An 18,297-nucleotide genomic window follows, 5' to 3' on the forward strand; every position below is an offset into this window, starting at 1 on the left:
ACCTTTGTTGCCTAGGTTTCAATTCTGGTACCCTGGTTCCTGGCCCTGCCAGAGTTCTGGTTCCGGAAGGCCTTTCCCAGGTGCCTTGGGCATAGCTCCCACCTGGGTACAAGGCAGCGCTAAAGATATGGGCAAGAGCATCCCCGAGTACCTGGGGCAACTGGACATCCGCAAAAGTATAGTGGGCCTGGCCACAGGTGCCACAGCCATCTACCTGCTCTACAAGGCCATCAGGGCTGGCCTAAAATGCCAGCCACCTCTCTGCTCCAATTCGCCCATCTGCATCGCCCGTGAGTGTCCAGTCCCTGGGGAGAGGGCTCCGCCCCAGGAGGCACCTGCTTCTGAGGCCTCCCCTGTAGAAAGGCCCAAAGGTGACTCCTTCAAGTTCCTCTCTCCTTCCTCTTTCTTCTCTTCATCTTTCTCAGGAGCCCCGTAGCACCCTAGGCAAGGCCCTGCTAGAGATGTTAGTGTAGGGACTCTGGGTAGCAGATCTCACCAAGATGTGTCCCCAGGACTAATCTGGCAGGTCTCCAAATCCTACATTCACTTTGGCTTCCAGGCGTACACTTCTTGGAAACTTGACAACAGCAGCTCCCCCCATTCCTTTCTTGTCTAGGAACTTGAGGCTTTAAGGAAAGGGAAAATCGGGGCACCTCCATGCCCAGAGTTTCCACCAGCCTCTATGGCACTTTTGTGCAGAGTCAGAAAAGAGGCACTTTCTGTGAGATCCCTTAATTGCCACCTGCTGGAATATCATTGCCATATGTTGATTACAATGAATCATTACTTGTTACTGCCACATGCCAAAAAATTAGGTAGTACATACACAAATATGTGAGATAATGACATAGACAGTACAGCATCAGGTAGGGTGCCCTTGTGCAGTACACTCCCTGTTCAGCTGTACATGGTAGTCCTGCATATAGAAAGAAGGCTCTTCTAAAGAAGCAAGGCAGCTTTGTCCCCAGGTCCTTCTCCTCTGTGTCCCCATTCTTCCACATCCTAAACCGGGCTGGGTGGCTGTCTAGGCCTGGCTATCGAGCGAGAGCGCCATGGGCGGGACTCAGGTGAGCTCCGGAGACTCCTCAACTCTTTGGAGTGCAAGCACGATGAGTACACCAGGAGCATGATCCTGCACAGCATCACTCGCTGTGTGTACTTGCTGGAGGCTGAGGTGAGGAAAGGGAGGCAGGAGGTCCCTCCTACACAACCTGACTGCTAGGGTTATGCTCTCCCTGCCCTTTGACCTGCCAGAGGGCCTCTTGGGACCAGTGTCTACATGATTGTGGGAGGGGTGTGCTGGGAGGGTGATCTTTGGTGACACGGGGGTGGGGGGGTGGGCAGTGGGCCCTGGACACCCGCTTCTCCTGCCTCTTCCGTCTCTCCCCACACACTCCAGGCCTCTGCTTGTACTAATGATGATATCAAGTTGGTGGCTGACATGCTGGAAGACAAGGACACCAGTGTCAAAATCCAAGCTCTGAATGCACTTAAAGCTTTTTCTGGCATCCGGAAATTCAGGCTTAAAATCCAGGTGAGGGGCTGGGGTTGTGGCTCAGCAGTAGAGTGCTCGCCGAGCATGCACAAGGCTCTGGGTTCCATCCTCAGCACCGTGCAAAAATAAATAAACAAATAAATAAAGGCATTGTGTCCAACTACAACTAAAAGATAAATATTTTTAAAAAGATAGCCAGCTGAGCCCAGGGGCAGGTAGTGAGATAGCATACAGCAGAGGCTCATGGTTGCCGGGTTCTTTCATTGGCATGAGATAAATGGTCACGTTCCAGAAGTTTGTTTGGATCTGAGTTCGTAACCCAGAAATAAGTAGGAAGAAGTGGTCATGTTCCCAGCAGGTTATGAAAGCCTTCCAATCTCAGGATGAAACCAAACAGAGGCACTAGTGGTATCTCGGAACCTCAAAATAGCAGAATGCCCCCTGAGATTCTGTGACTCCAGCCAATTCTCCAGTCACCAGCTGGGCATCCCACAATTCCATTAAATTCTGACTAATGCAAAATTAGCACAGACTCCACAAATGAAGGAGTCATTCACATAAGCCTGACTTCTGATCAGCAATTTGGCTATGAATTTGGAATTTTGCACAATCCCCTTTTCATCCTTGAAAATTTGCTAAAATGACTTGCAGAACTTGGGAATAGCATTATTGTAAAATGCATAACTCTGGAAAAGCCAAATGAGAGAAATAAGGCAGGATTGAGGCGTGGGGAGGAGCTCCTTGTCCTCTCTGGGCGGTCCTACCTCCACCCCAGCACCACCATAAATTCAGCATCCTGGAAGCTCTCCGTTAGGAGTTTTGCTGAAGGTTCATTATGGGGTTGTGATTAAACACTGGCCATTGGCAGTTGAACTCAACCTCCAACCCTGGAACCCAGTGTGGGGCTGGAAATCCCAGGTGACTAAGCTGGTTTGTTCTTTATGGTGACCAGCCCCATCCTGAAGGACTCACGGAGGTAGAAGCCAAGGCGATGAACTCTAATCCTTTTTTTATTTTACTTAAATATACACTTATTTAAAAATTTTTTTGCATTACAATTCTTAATAGACTTTACCACAATTTTTCGTATCTCTGTACACAAAGTATGTTGACACCCAATTTGTGTCTTCATACATGTACTTTGGATAATGACGTCTATCACATTCCACCACCCTTGCTAATCCTCTGCCCCCTCCCTTTCCCTGCCACCCCTCTTCCCTATCTAGAATTAATCTAATCCTCCCATGCTTCCCTTCCCTACCCCACTATGAGTCAACCTCCTTATATAAGAGAAGACTTTCAGCATTTGTTTTTTTTGGGACTGGCTAACTTCACTTTGCATTATCTTCTCCAATGCCATCCATTTATCTGCAAATGCCATGATTTTGTTCTTTTTTTAATGCTGAGTAAAATTCCATTGTGTATATATACCACATTTTTTTTATCCATTCATCCACTGAAGGACATCTAGGTTGGCTCCTCAGTTTAGCTATTGTGAATTGTGCTGCTATAAACATTGATGTGGCTGTGTCCCTGTAGTATGCTATTTTTATGTCCTTTGGGTATAGTCTGAGGAGAGGAATAGCTGAGTCAAATTGTGGTTTCATTCCAGATTTCCAAGAAATCTCCATACTGCTTTCCATATTGGCTGTACCAATTTGCAGTCCCATAAACAGTGTATGAGTTGCCTTTTCCCCCACATCCTCGCCAACACTTGTTGAATCTTTCCCATCTTAAAAGGCACAACCAGAGCTGGCATGGTGGCTTAGTGGTAGAGCACTCACCTAGCATGTGTGAGGCACTGGGTTCCATCCTCAGCACCACATAAAAATAAATTTTAAAAAATTTGTGTCCATCTACAACTAAAAAAAAATTTTAAAAAAGTAAAATAAAAAACTCCTTTCCTTTCATCTTCAAATCTCCCTCTAGCAAAAGGTCTCTTTCTCTCTTTCTCTCAAATTAAAAATAAATTAAATTGAATATTTAAAACTTATAAAGATTTATGGGTTTCATGATTGCTTTTTCTGTTTCTATCTGGAATGTCATTGGGATTTTGATTGGGATTGCATTGAATCTGTATAGTGCTTTTGGTAGTATGGCCATTTGGACAATATTAATTCTGTCTATCCAAGAACAAGGTAGATCTTGCCATCTTCTAAGTTTTTCTTTATTTCTTTTTTTAGCATGCTGTAGTTTTCATTGTAGAGGTCTTTCACCTCTTTGGTTAAGTTTATTTATTTATTTATGGTGCTGGGGATTGAACCTAAGACCTTGTGCATGCAAGACAAGCACTCTACCAACTGAGCTGTGTCCCCAGCCCTTCATTAAGTTTATTCCCAAGTATCTTATTTTTTTGAGGCTATTGTAAATGGGGTGGTTTTCCTAATTTCTCTTTCAGAGGATTTTTCACTGATGTACAGAAATGTCTTTGATTTATGGATGTTGATTTTATATCCAGCTGCTTTGCTGAATTCATTTATTAGTTCTAGGAGATTTCTGGTGGAATGTTTTGTGTCTTCTAGGTATAAAATCATATCATCTGCAAATAGTGATAATTTGAGTTCTTCTTTTTCTATCCATATCCCTTTAATTTCTTTCATCTGTCTATTGCTCTGCTAGAATTTCAAGAACTGTGTTAAATAGAAGTGGTACAAGAAGGTATCCCTATCTTGTTCCAGTTTTTAGAGGGAATGCTTTCAGTTTTTCTCCATTTAGAATGATGTTGACCTGGGGCTTAGTATAGATAGCCTTTACAATGTTGAGGTATATTCCTGATAATTCTTGGTTTCATCTAGAAAAATAAGAGACCCAGAATAGCCAAAGCAATCCTTAGCAAGAAGAGCGAAGTTGGTGACATTACTATTCCAGACTTTAAACTATACTGCAGAGCAATAGTAACAAAAACAACATGGTATGGGCACCAAAATAGCCCTGTAGACCAATGGTACAGAATAGAGGATACAGAGACTAACCCACATAACTACAGTTATCTTATATTAGACAAAGGCTCCAAAAATGTACATTGGAGAAAAGATAGCCTCTTCAACAAATGGTGCTGGGAAAACTAGAAATCTACCTGTAACAAAATGAAATTAAACCCCTATCTCTCACCGTGGACAAAACTCAACTCAAAGTGGATCAAGGACCTAGGAATTAAACCAGAGACCTTGTACCTAATGGAAGAAAAAGTAGGCCCAAATCATGTGGGTTTAGGCCCCAACTTCCTTAATATGACTCCTAAAGCATAAGAATTAAAACCAAGAATCAATAAATGGGATGGATTCAAACTAAAAAGCTTCTTAGTAAAAGAAACAATCAGTGAGGTGAATAGGGAGCCTACAGAATGGAAGCAAATCTTAACCCCTCACTCATCAGAGCACTAATCTCTAGGATATATAAAACACTCAAAAACCTTAACACCAAAAATGGGCCAATCAATAAATGGGCCAAGGAACTGAACACAGTTCAGAAGTCTCAGAAGAGCACATACAAATGTTGAAAAAATGTTCAACATTCTCTAGCAATTAGAGAAATGCAAATCAAAACTACTGTAAGATTTCATCTCACTCCAGTCAGAATGGCAGCTTTCAAGAATACAAACAACAATAAGTGTTGGCGAGGATGTGGGGAAAAAGCCACAGTCATACATTGCTGGTGGGACTGCAAAGTGGTGCAGCCAATATGGAAAGCAGTATGGAGATTTCTTGGAAAACTGAGAATTTGACCCAGCTGTCCCACTCCTCGGTTTATACCCAAAGGACTTAAAAACAGCCATATCAATGTTTTATAGCAGCACAATTTATAATAGTGAAATTGTGGAACCAACCTAGATGTCCTTCAGTAGATGAATGGATAAAGAAAATGTGGTATATATACACAGTGGAATATTACTCATCATTAAAAGGAATAAAATCATGGCATTTGCAGGTAAATGGATGGAGTTGGAGAATATCATGCTAAGTGAAGTTAGCCAATTCCAAAAAACCAAAGGCCGATTTTTTTTTTAATATATATAAGGATGCTGATCCATAATGGGGATGTTGGGGAGCATGGGAGGAATGGAGGAACTTTAGATAAGGCAAAAGGAATGAAGGGGAAGGGAGGAGGATAGGGGGTAGGAATGATGGTGGAATGAGTTAGACATCATTACCCTAAGTATACGTATGAAGACACAGATGGTGTGAAAATACTTTGTATACAATCAGTGACTTGAATATTATGCTCTATATGTGTAATATGAAATAAATTGCATTCTGCCATCATGTATCACAAATTAGAATAAATAAATAATTTAATTTTTTAAAAAAAGGGGAAAAAGATTTATGGATAAGGTAGAAAGAATGATAATAGCATCAGGAGTGGTGGCACATGCCTATAATCCCAAAGCTTAGGAGGCTGAGGCAGGAGGATTGCAAGTTCAAGGCCAGCCTCAGTAATTTAGCAAACCCTAAGCAAACCAGGGGCTGGGGTTGTGGCTCAGTGGTAGAGTGCTCACCTAGCATGCATGAGGCCCTGGGTTCAATCCTCAGCACCACATAAATGTAAAATAAAGATATTGTGTCCACCTAAAACTAAAAAATAAATATTAAAAAAAAAAAACCCAGACCTAGGCCAAGAGTTAAAACATGACCACCATGGCACTCTCCCCCCTCCCTGCCCCCACCTGCCTGGCTGAGCCCCCGTTGGCCTTGCCCTGCATTTTATCAATTTCAGGATTTTCTTCATAGTTTGATCACACATGCACATAGCCCTGCATATCTGCCTACAGGGCAAGGCAGAGAAATTGGTAAAACAGCTTGGGATGTTGTTGAGCTTTATGTTTGTGGAAGTATATGGTGTGTATTCTTACGTTTTGTCTGCAATGAACATTGAAAGATTTATCCTCATTGGGCAGCCTCATTTCCCTCTTTAGGTAGTGGGAAACTGTTTCCTCTTTTTTTTTTTAGTGCTGGGGATTGAACTCAGTCAAGCCCTCTACCACAGAGCCATAGTCCTGTCCTTTGTTTCCCTTTTCTCTGCTGTGTAGTATTCTGTTTTGTGAATACCCTACTATTTGCCCATTGGTAGGCATTTGTTCCCAGGTGTTTGCACCCATGCTTGTCATGAGCCTGCTGGTCCCCTTCCCTTGTGTCCCTGGGGGCATTTCCCTAAGTGTGTATGCAGGAGTGGAAGGGCTTGGATAGAAGGTGTGCCCAACTTTTCCAGAAGGGTTGTATGAATGTACACCTCCACCAGCCCCACCCAAGCATCCCGGTTGTGTTATAATTTCATCAACATTTGATGATTTCACACTTGTTAATTATGTGCATCAAACATTTTTTGGGGAAAAATTAGGTCTCCACTTTCTGGCTGCCCCTCCTTCATCCCCCAGTCTCTTTATTTCCTAAAGTGGTGATTCTAAAGCACATTAGAATCCTCTGGAAACCTGGTGAAAAGCAGATGTTTTGGGGCCCCACACCTAGAGCACAGTTCAGCAGAAGAGCTGTGCTTCTCTCAAGCCTGGGGCCGGTGAGGACCTGTCCCTCCTTCCCTGGCATCTGGGTTCTGAAGACCTGACTCCTCTCCTCTCTGCAGGTGACAATAGTTATTCCCTGGTCTCATTTTCCATCTAGATGTGTTATCCTGGGGCCCTGCAGCCTGGGGGCTCCCTGAGTGCTTCCTCGTGGCCAGCTGCTACTGGACATGCCCACTTAGATGTCCCCAAGGCCCTCTAATCCAACACATCCAATGTCCCTCATCCTCTCAGTCAGACCACCCTCTACATACAGATGGGTTGTATCCAGTCAGCTCCCCCCCCCCCCCCCCGTTTGGTCTTCCTCCAAGCTCTCAGCACAAAGTGCACCATTGGTGATGGGCTCCACATCCTTGTCCCCACCCCAGCCATTTACACCATAGACTCCATGCTTTCCCTCTCCCTGGCCCTTGCACCTGCTGGTCCCTCTTTCTGAAAGCTTCCCCCAGACTTTCTAACTCCTACCTGTCCTTCAGGTCTCAGCGGAGAATGACGGTGGGGCAGGGAAGAGCAGGGTGCAAAGGGAATTCTTGCTTCCGTTTCAGGGTTCTCATTCCCTCTCCAAGGCTCAGCCTCAGTGCCCGGGGCTACTGTCTTTGGTACTCCCTCTCCATCCAAGCTTCTTGCTTCTCAGAACCCAAGATCTCTCCTCCTCTTCCTCTTCCTCTTCCTCTTCTTCTTCTTCTTCTTTCAACAAATGTCTACGGAGCCCTTACTTTGTGCCAAGCCACTGCTGCAGGCGCTGGAGATAAAGCAGTGAACAGAACAGGAAAGGTCCCTGTCCTTATATTCCAACAGGCACATCAGATACAGAGTGCTTCTTGTGATAAGTGCCGTGGAGGGAAATTAAAAGGGGGGGGGGCAGGGGATAAGGAAGGATGGGGGTGGTGTTGCAATTCAGAGGGAGGAAATCTTTCAGGTCCTCAGTGGGGTAAAGAATCCATGACACCCAAAACACCATCCATAAGAGAAAAAATTGGCAAGTCAAGACTTCATTAAAATAAAAAACATTGGTTCTGTGAAAGACCTATTTTTTTTAACATTTATTTTTTAGCTGGACACAATAGTTTTATTTCATTTATTTTTATGTGGTGCTGAGGATCGAACCCAGGTCCACAAGCACTCTACCGCTGAGCCACGACCCCAGCCCCGTGAAAGACCTATTAAATAGATGAAAAGACAAATGGCAGACTGGGAGAAAATATTGGCAAACCACATAGACGACAAAGGACTCATCTCAAAACTCAATATTAGGGGCTGGGGATGTGGCTCAAGCGGTAGCGCGCTCGCCTGGCATGCGTGCGGCCTGGGTTCGATCCTCAGCACCACGTACCAACAAAGATGTTGTGTCCGCCGAGAACTAAAAAATAAATATTAAAAAAATTCTCTCTCTTTAAAAAAAAAAAGCAGGGAGGAGAAAAAACAAACTAGTATTTAAAAAAAAAAAAACACTCAATATTAAAAAAAGGACAAGAATCCAGCTAGAAAATGTGCAGAAGATTTGAAGACAGATGTCACTGAAGGGGTTTATGATTTGCAAATAAGCACATGGAAAGATGTTTTAGTCAGCTTTTTTTGTTTCTGTGACCAAAATACCCAACAAGAACAGCTTAGAGGAGGAGAAGTTTATTTGAGGCTCACAGTTTCAGAGGTCTCAGTCCATAGATGGTGACTCCATTGTTCGGGGCCGAGGGGAGGCAGTAGGTCGTGGGGGAAGAGTGTGGAGGATGAAAGCAGCTCGGGACAGAGCAATCAGGAAGCAGGGACAGAGAGAGTGCCACCAACCAGGGGCAAAATATAAACCCCAGGAGCTGGGGTTGTGGCTCAGTGGTAGAGCACTTGCCTTGTGTGAGACACTGGTTTCGATTCTCAGTACCACGTATAAACAAATAAATAAATAAAGGTCCATCAATAACTAAAATATATAATAAAAACCCCAAAGGCACACCCCCAGTGACCCATCTCCTCCGGCCTAACCCCACCTGCCCACAGTTACCGCTCCGTTCAGCCACATCAGGGGTTAAGGCTCTCATAGGCAAATCATTTCACCTCTGAAGTTTCTTACATTGTCTAACACATGAGCTTTTGGTGGACAGGCACCTCAGATCTAAACCATAATACTAGCCCATGGGAAATGCAAATTAAGACCATGGTGAGGGCTGGGGCCGGGGCTCAGTGGCAGAGCGCTTGCCTCGCATGTGTGAGGCCCTGGGTTCAATCCTCAGCACCACATAAAAATAAATAAAATAAAGGCATTGTGTCCATCCACAACTAAAAAAAAAATATTTTTTAAAAAAGACAGTGGTGAGATGTTAATATATTAGAAGATCTAAAATCAAGATTAGTGACAATTCCAAATGATGGTAAAAACATAAAGAAACTGGATTTCTCGTATATTGCTGATAGGAATGTAAAGTGAAATATGCACCAGGTGTGGTGACACATACCTGTAATTCTAGTGACTCAGGAAGCTGAGGTAGGAGGATCTCAAGTTTGAAGCCAGCCTCAGCAACTCAGTGAGACCCTGTCTCAAAAAATAAAAAGGACTGGGGCTGTAGCTTGGGGGGCGGGTAAAGCATCTCTGGGATCAGTCTCAGCATTAAAAAAGAAAACTAGGGCTGGAGATATGGCTCAGTTGGTAGAGTGCTTGCCTCACATGCACAAGGCCCTGGGTTCAATCCCCAGCGCATGAACACACACACACACACACACACACACACACACACACACAAAAGTGCATTTTTCCAACCACTGGTTATATTATTCCTAGGCTTATATCTTAGAGGAATGAAAGCTTATATCTGCAGAAAAGCCTACATACATGCAGTTATTCATGGCAGCTTTATTTGGGTTTTTTCTTTTTTTAATTCATATATGTCAGCAGAATACATTATAATTCTTATTACACACATAGAGCACAATTTTTCATATCTCTGGTTGTATACAAAGTATATTCACAGGAATTCATGTCTTCATACATGTACTTTGGATAATAATGACCACCACATTCCACCATCATTTATAACCCCATGCCCCCTTCCTTCCCCTCCAACCCCTCTGCCCTATCTAGAGTTCGTCTGTTCCTCCCATGCTCCCCCTCCCTACCTCACTATGATTCAGCCTTTTTATATTAAAGAAAACATTTGACCTTTGGTTTTTCAGAATTGGTTAACTTCACTTGGCATTATCTTCTCTAACTCCATCCATTTACCTGCAGATGCCATGATTTTATTCTCTTTTATTGCTGAGTAATATTCCATTGTGTATGTATGCCACACTTTTTTTATCCATTCATCTATTGAAGGGCATCTAGGTTGGTTCCACAGTTTAGCTATTGTGAATTCTGCTGCTATAAACATTGAAGTGGGTGTGTCCCTATAGTATGCTGTTTTTAATTCCTTTGAGTATAGACCAAGGAGAGGAATAGCTAGGTCAAATGGTGGTTTCATTCCCAATTTTCCAAGAAATCTCCATATTTCTTTCCATATTGGCTGCATCAATTTGCAGTACTACCCACAGTATATGAATGTATGAGTGTACCTTTCCCCCACATCCTCGACAACACTTATTGTTGTTTGTATGCATAATAGTTGCCATTCTGACTGGAGTGAGATGAAATCTTACAGTAGTTTTGATTTGCATTTCTCTAGTTGCTAGTGATGATGAACATTTTTTCATATATTTGTTGATTGATTGTATATAATCTTCTGAGAAGTGTCTGTTCAGGTCCTTGGCCCATTTATTGATTGGGTTATTTGGGTTTTTTTCGTGCTTAGCTTTTTGAGTTCTTTATATACCCTAGAGATTAGTGCTCTATCTGATGTGTGAGGGGTAAAGATTTACTCTCAAGATGTAGGCTCTTTATTCACCTCACAGATTGTTTCTTTTGCTGAAAGGAAACTTTTTAGTTTGAGTTCATCCCATTTATTGATTCTTGATTTTAATTCTTGTGCCAGAGGAGTCTTATTAAGGAAGTTGGGGCCTAATCCCACATGATGGAGATTAGGGTCTACTTTTTCTTCTATTAGACGCAGGGTCTCTGATTTTTTTCCTAAGTCCTTGATCCATTTTGAGTTTTGTTTGTTTGTTTGGTTTTGTGCATGGTGAGAGATAGGGGTTTAATTTCATTTTGTTTCATATGGATTCCCCATTTTCCCAGCACCATTTGTTGAAGATGCTGTCTTTTTTCTCCAATGCATGTTTTTGGCACCTTTGTCTGATATAAGATAATTGTAATTTTGTGGGTTAATCTCTGTGTCCTCTGATCTGTACCATTGGTCTACCAGTCTGTTTTGGTGACAATACCATGCTGTTTTGCATTAAATCTGTATAGTGCTTTTGGAAGTATGATCATTTTGATAATATTAATTCTGCCTATCCAAGAGCAAGGTAGATATTTCCATTTTCTAAGGTCTTCTTTGACTTCTTTCTTTAGGGTTCTGTAATTTCATTATATAGATCTTTCACCTCTTTCGTTAAGTTAATTCTCAAGTTTTTTTTTTTTTTTGAGGCTATTTTAAATGGGGTAGTTTTCCTCATTTTCCTTTCTGAGGATTTGTCACTGATGTACAGAAATGCCTTTGATTTACGGGTGTTGATTTTATATTCTGCTACTTTGCTGAATTCATTTACTAGTTCTAGAAGTTTTCTGGTGGAACTTTTAGGGTCTTCTAGGTATAGAATCATACTGTCAGCAAATAGTGCTTATTTAAGTTCATCTTTTCCTATGCATATCCCTTTAATTTCTTTCATCTGTCTAATTGATCTGGCCAGTGTTTCAATAACCACGTTAAATAGAAGTGGTAAAAGAGGCCATCCCTGTCTTATTCCAGTTTTTAGAGGAATGCTTTCAATTTTTTCTTCATTTAGATTGATGTTGCCTGAGGCTTAATGTAGATAGCCTTTATGATTTGAGATATGTTCCTGTTATCCCTAGTTTTTCTAGTTGTTTTGAACATAAAGTCGTACTGTATTTTGTCAGATGCTTTTTCTGCATCTACTGAGATGATCATATGATTTTTTTTTTAATTTTTAATATTTATTTTTTAGTTCTCGGCGGACACAACATCTTTGTTGGTATGTGGTGCTGAGGATCGAACCTGGGCCGCACGCATGCCAGGCGAGCGCGCTACCGCTTGAGCCACATCCCCGGCCCGATCATATGATTTTTATCTTTAAGTTTTTATCTTTAAGTTTATTGATGTGATGATTATTGATTTCCGTATGTTGAACCAAGCTTGCATCCCTGGGATGAATCCCACTTGATCATGGTGCACAATCTTTTTGATATGTTTTTGTATTCTATTTGCCAGAATATTATTGAGAATCTTTGCATCTATGTTCATTAGAGATATTGGTCTGAAGTTTTCTTTTTTTGATGTGTCTTTGCCTGGTTTTGGAATCAGAGTGATACTGGCCTCATAGGATGAGTTTGGAAGTGCATAGCAGGTTTATTTGTAATAGCCCCAATCTAAAAGCAGATAAATGTGTTGAGTAGTTGAATGGCTAAACAATCCGATTTATCCATACCATGGAATACTACTCAGTAAATGTAAAGGAATGAACTACTGCTACACAGAACTTGGGTAGATCTCGGGGCATTATACTGATTGAAAAAGGGTCCATTTCAAAAGGTCACATACGGTAAGATTCCATTTATATAATCTCAAAATAGTTGTAGAGATGGAAAACAGATTAGTGTTTGCCAGGGGTTTGGATTGGGAAAGTGGGTGACAGTGGGCCCCATGAGGCCAGCATTGTGGTGACAGGATGATTCTGACGGGATAATCTGTGGGCCACAGGTGGCTATCACACAGATGTGTTCATGTGATAAAATGACACAGAGCTAAGCAGGCACATTAGACCAATACCAATTTCCTAGTTCTATGGGGCACTAGCATTGTGTGAGATGGAACCGTTGAGAGACCTGGTGAGGAGCACAGGAGTCCTCTCATTATTTTGAAATAGTTCTTAATTATAAATAACTTAGAATTATTTAAGAATAAGAAGTGTATTACATGTGATTATGTGATGGAGAAAAATGAAGACGGAGGGTGAGGGAAGGTAGGATGGGGGTGGTCAGTTCATCTCCTTGAGAAGGTGACATTTAAGCAGAGTCTTGAAGGAGGGAGGAACATGAGTTCTGAGTGGCTGTGGGGAAGCTTTCTAAGCAGAGGGAAGAGTGTCTGCAAATACCCTCAGAAAGGTGTGTGCCTGGCACATCCGAGGAATAGCCAAGAGGTCATTATGGTGGGAACTGCGGGAGCAAAGGAGAAAACGGAAGGTGAAGTCAAAGAAATAACGGGGAGAGAAGAGCAGATCGCATGGGACTGCATGTCTCTGTGAGGGCTTTAGCTTTTGCCCTGAATGAATGGGGACTCTTTTTTTTTTTTTTTTTTTTTGGTACCAGGGATTAAATCTAGGAGTGCTTAGCCACTGAGCCACACCCCCAGCCCTTTTTTACATTTTATTTAGAGACAGGGTCTCACTGAGTTGCTTAGGGCCTCACTAAGTTGCTGAGGGATCCTCCTGCCTCAGCCTCCCAAACCACTGGGATTATAGGCATGCACCAGAGTGCCCAGTGAAATGGGGACTCTTGAGGAGAGAAGAGACGTGTGTAACATGCCTGCTGCTCTGAAAACAGATGCAGGGGTGCAGGGATGGAAGTAGGGAGAGGAGAAGCTATTGCAGAAATCCAGGTGACAGAGGATGGTGGCTTGGGAGGGGGTGGCAGAAGTGGGGGTGGTAAGTGGCTTGAGTTTTGACAGATTCTGATGGTAGATTCCACAGGATTTTCTGAAGGATTGGAAAAGGGGTGTGAGAGAGAAAGAAGTCAAGGGTTGATCTGCTGGAAAACGCAGCCAGGTGTTGACTCAGAGAGGTCTGCTAGTCATCCAGGGAGAAAAGGGAAATTGGCAGCTGGATGTGTGTCTGGACCTCAGGTGAAAGGTCTGAGCTGGAGGTGCGACCTTGACCTTGGAAGTCACCAGCTGCACTGAATACTGAGCCTGGATGATTTCACTGAGCGCAGGACAGAGCTAGAAGAGAGGAGATGGAGCAGAAGAACTAGGAACGAAGAGTGAAATAAAGCCAGATGAAGAGAGAGTTCCAAGGGGGCGAGAGTATTCAACTAAGTCAACTGAAGTTTGGGGGTGAAGTGGGAGAGAGAATCGACTATTTGGTTTGGCGCAGGGGTCCTGGTTGGGAGCAGTGATAAATGAAGTCGAGCTGGGGTGGCGGTGGGAGGCACCAGGTATAAGCAGATCCATTTCTTCCCTCCCATTTCAGGAACACTCCATCAAAGTGCTAGAACTGGTCTCTACCATCTGGGACTCGGAGCTTCACATTTCTGGCCTCAGACTCCTCAACAACCTTCCGCTGCCTGACTATGTGCATCCCCAGCTGCGGCGGGTGATGCCTGCCCTGATGGAAATCCTGCAGTCAGACTGTAACATGGCACAGGTGCCTGCGGATCATGACTGAGGCCCTGCCCTCTTGACCAGCACCTAGAGGGAAGAGCAGAGCTTTAGGTCTTCCCTCCCGAGGCCCAGACTCATCCCCCTTCTTGTGCTTTACTCTTTTCTTTATTCAGGTACAAGCCCTGCGACTGATGAGCTACCTGGCACAGAAGAATGACCTTCTCTATGACATTCTCAACTGCCAGGTGACAAAAGCAACTGAAGAGGGAGGGGCTGATGGATGCCAGCTCAGGTAGAAGGGAGGGAACAATTACACTCTCCAGACAAACAGCCCTGATGAATTGTCTTGTCCCTCTTCCTGCCTCTGCACCAGAGGCACTAAAAACTTGCTCCTTTTGTGTTCCCCCAATAGAATGAGAATCCATCCTGTTGAGAAGGGTGTTCTCCTTTGAGGGGTTTTCTTTTTTTTTTTCTTTTCTCTTTTTGGAACTGAGGATCAAACCCAGGGCTTTGCAAATGCGAGACAAATGCTTTGTCACTGAGCTACATCCCAGCCCCTTTGAGGGGTTTTCTAAACTCTGTGAGGAACACAGAAAACAAAAATTAATGTAGATATCTTAATATCTACATTAATTATTTATGGAAAAAAAGCATCATTAAGGATAGAAAGGGGTTACTACATAATAATCAGTGGTTCAGTTCACCAGAAGGATGAAGTAATTCTAAACTTGTATGCACCTAATAACATAATCTCAAAATATATATGGCAAAACTAGATGGAATTCTAAGGAGAAGTTAATAAGTCTACCATCACAGTGAGAGATTTGGAAGATTTTAACAACTCTATCAGTAATCAGTAGATAAAAAACTAAATCAAGAGGCTGAGATTGTGGCTCAGAGAGAGAGCACTCGCCTAGCATGCGTGAGGCACTGGGTTTGATCCTCATCCCCACATAAAAATAAAATAAAGATTTAAAAAAAAAACTAAATCAAGTAAAGATATACTTATGTGAACAATACAAATAAGTTTAAGCCATTAGACACACCTAGAACTCGACAGTTATTAACTCTACACTCCTCTCAAGCATACAAAAATATTTAGGAAAATTAACCACATACTAAGCCTTAAAATTTTTCTGAACAAATTTCCTAGAATCCATATTATTATCATATCATTCATGTTTTATGACCACAATATAGTTAAATTAGAAGATGATAATTAAAGAAAAACTAAAAAATTCTTTTACAGTTGAGTCTAGGTATATTGGAGAGTTGAGATGATAGGAGGATGGAAGAATAAGAATTTTAGAATTTGCCTGAGATTTCACTCATCCTCTCTCCATTCCCATGTCACAGGTGCACTCCGACTTCCTGAACCTGTTCCAGTCCACACAGCCAGGAAATCTGCTGTTTGAAGTACTGGTGTTTGCTGAACGGCTGAGTGAGGGCCGGAATGCATCCCACTACCGAGCTGTGAAATGGCATTACAATGAACAGTCCCTGCATGAAGCCCTCTTTGGGGATGAGTCACGACTGGCAGACCGGCTGCTTTCCCTGGTCATCCACCCTGAGGAAGAGGTTCAGATCCAGGCCTGCAAGGTCATAGTCAGCCTGCAGTGTCCCCAGGACGTGGCAGCCCGGCCCTCCTCCTTTCATCCCAGTCATTCCTTCTCTAAAAGTGGGGAATAAAATTAAGGAGAATCAATAAATGAGTATGGGAAAGAAGCTTGGGGGCTTCTTGGAGCTTGATTTTCTGTCTGTGGACTTCCAGGGCTGGGTGGAGATTTTACTCAGTGTGACCTCTGCTCCAGAGGATGGTACGACATGGGCAAATCTCTCCAAACACAGCTCTGCCATGTTTAGGAGACTGACTCTTGCTGCTTTTCAAATCTGAATATGGAGCCAAGTACTTTCAGGAAGTTGGGAGAAGGTGGGTGCTATGATTTGGGTTCATATGTTGGAGTTGGATCCAGAGTGATGGTATTGGGAGATGGTGTGGACCTTAAAGACATGGGATCTCATGGGAGGTTCTCAGGTCATTGAAGGTATGCCCTCAGAAGGGGTTGGAGGACCCCAGTCTCTGTCTTCTTGTTTGGCAATGTGATACTTCCTTACACATGCGCTTCCGCCATGATGTGACCCCCATCTGTTGTTAGATCCTCCTCAGAGGCTGAATCAGGGGGACCTGACTTGATTTTGGACTTTGAATCTCTAAAACTGTGAGCTAATAAATCTCTTTTCTTCATAATGGCTACCTTCAGGTATTTTATTTTGATAATGAAAATCTGACTAATACAGCAGGCTGCAGGGCTAAGACCAAAGATAATCAACAGGAGACAATCTATGGAGCTCTAAATTGGTCAAGATGGATGAGGCTACGCCACAATAACAACCTCCAAATGTTTTTTCTTCATCACAGGCCAGCTGGGGATAGAAGGCAGGGATCTGCTCCATATCACCATTACTTAGGAATACAGCTGAGGGAGACTCCTTTGTGTACTTCTACAATTGTTAAAGAAGGAAAAAGGAGTGTAGTGGTAGTATCTGACTCAGAAATTCCACTAGAAATGATGCTTAGTACTTCTGCTCATCTGATTGGCCAAAGTGGGCAGTGAAGATCAGTCTTACCACATGCCCAAGAAAGAACTGAAAATATTTGGTGACAACACTAATAACAGTGAACCTCAGGCATATTGGGTAAATGTGAGTTCTGGAATCAGACTGCTAGGTTTCAATTTGACTCTGTCCCTTACTGTGTGACCTGTTAACCCTATTTGAACCTCATTCCCTCATCTGTAAAATGAGCAGGAAAACAGTGCCTATCTCTTGAGGCTGTTGGGAGGAGATTATGTGAGTTACTGTAAGTCACAGTATTCTTTTTTTCTAAAATATTTTTTAGTTTTTGGCGGGCACAACATCTTTGTTTGTATGTGGTGCTGAGGATCGAACCCAGGCCGCACGCATGCAAGGCAAGTGCGCTACTACTTGAGCCACACCCCCAGCCCAAGGCACAGTATTCTGCACACAAGTCCCAAAGACTGACTCTGAGGAGCTATGACATCATCACTGAGAAAATGAAAGATTAGCCCTGAGGCATGCTGGGTAGGTTGAGTTTCTCTCATCTCTCCAGGTTACAGGCACTGGTGGGCAAGGGGATGGGCCTCTTAGAGCTCTTTAGGAACATCCCGAAATGCTCCTGGAACTTTGCCTTGTGAACCAGAGCAACAGTGTGAATAGTATAAAAACCATCAGCATGACGCCTCCAGAAACAAGATTGTCCAACCAAGTGTCGTCCCCCGTCTTCAGGTCACCCCGTTTGTTTGCGTTTCCCATGTGTTCACTCACAGGGTTATCTGTGAGTCCTTCCTGGGTTGCTACTGTTTAAGAAACTGTTACAGGAGAAAAACCTAGAATTGAAGCTATTCGCTGTCTGCTATTACTCAGTTTAGGAAGCAGAACATGGAATCCCCCGATGTTCTGCAGAAGCAGGATTTAAAAACTACAACCTCGTCCAGGACCAACCATGGCATTTTACTGAGAGGAAAACAAATGCAAACAGAGAGAGAGAGAGTGACTTTCTCTAGGTCACGTACAGGTCTGGGGCAGAAATAAGGACTAGAACCTTCTATGGGCTTCTTGCCTTCCATATTCTTTGACCTGAGCCCCATGAGAGTGGATCATGGATTCTAAACCAGGAGAAGGGGGGACCTTGATATCTCTGATTTTTAGGGGTCAGTTTAAGATTGAACTGTTTAAGGAAATTTGTCCCCACTTAACCCCTGACCCAGGCCCACATCCCCTGGGTGGGCGGGCTGAGGTGAGGGAGATGGTGGTGGTTGATGAGAACGGCTGGTCGGAGAGCCAGTTCCTGC

General features: G+C 43.2%; 2 protein-coding genes across 16 annotated transcripts in view; one reads left to right on the forward strand and one right to left on the reverse strand.

Moving 5' to 3' along the window:
- ARMC12 (armadillo repeat containing 12) overlaps positions 1-16,667 on the forward strand; it is a 25,071-nt gene extending 8,404 nt beyond the window's left edge. For 11 of the 15 annotated variants that reach the window (XM_081294384.1, XM_081294385.1, XM_081294388.1 and 8 more), the window contains 6 exons: positions 16-371; positions 1,029-1,174; positions 1,400-1,534; positions 14,295-14,468; positions 14,599-14,670; positions 15,782-16,667. In XM_081294384.1, coding sequence (XP_081150510.1) covers positions 16-371; positions 1,029-1,174; positions 1,400-1,534; positions 14,295-14,468; positions 14,599-14,670; positions 15,782-16,114 — 1,216 coding nt within the window. In that variant the 3' untranslated portion in view covers positions 16,115-16,667. The remainder of the gene's footprint in view (positions 1-15; positions 372-1,028; positions 1,175-1,399; positions 1,535-14,294; positions 14,469-14,598; positions 14,671-15,781) is intronic. The other 4 variants (XM_081294383.1, XM_081294380.1, XM_081294378.1 and 1 more) reach the window with 3 other exon arrangements.
- The window catches only part of FKBP5 (FKBP prolyl isomerase 5), a 230,794-nt gene that overhangs the window by 150,009 nt on the left and 62,488 nt on the right, over positions 1-18,297 (reverse strand). The gene's annotated exons all lie outside the window — the stretch shown is intronic.

The sequence above is a fragment of the Spermophilus citellus genome (genome assembly GCF_964194105.1).
Source record: "Spermophilus citellus genome assembly, chromosome: 5".
Classification (NCBI taxonomy): domain Eukaryota; kingdom Metazoa; phylum Chordata; class Mammalia; order Rodentia; family Sciuridae; genus Spermophilus; species Spermophilus citellus.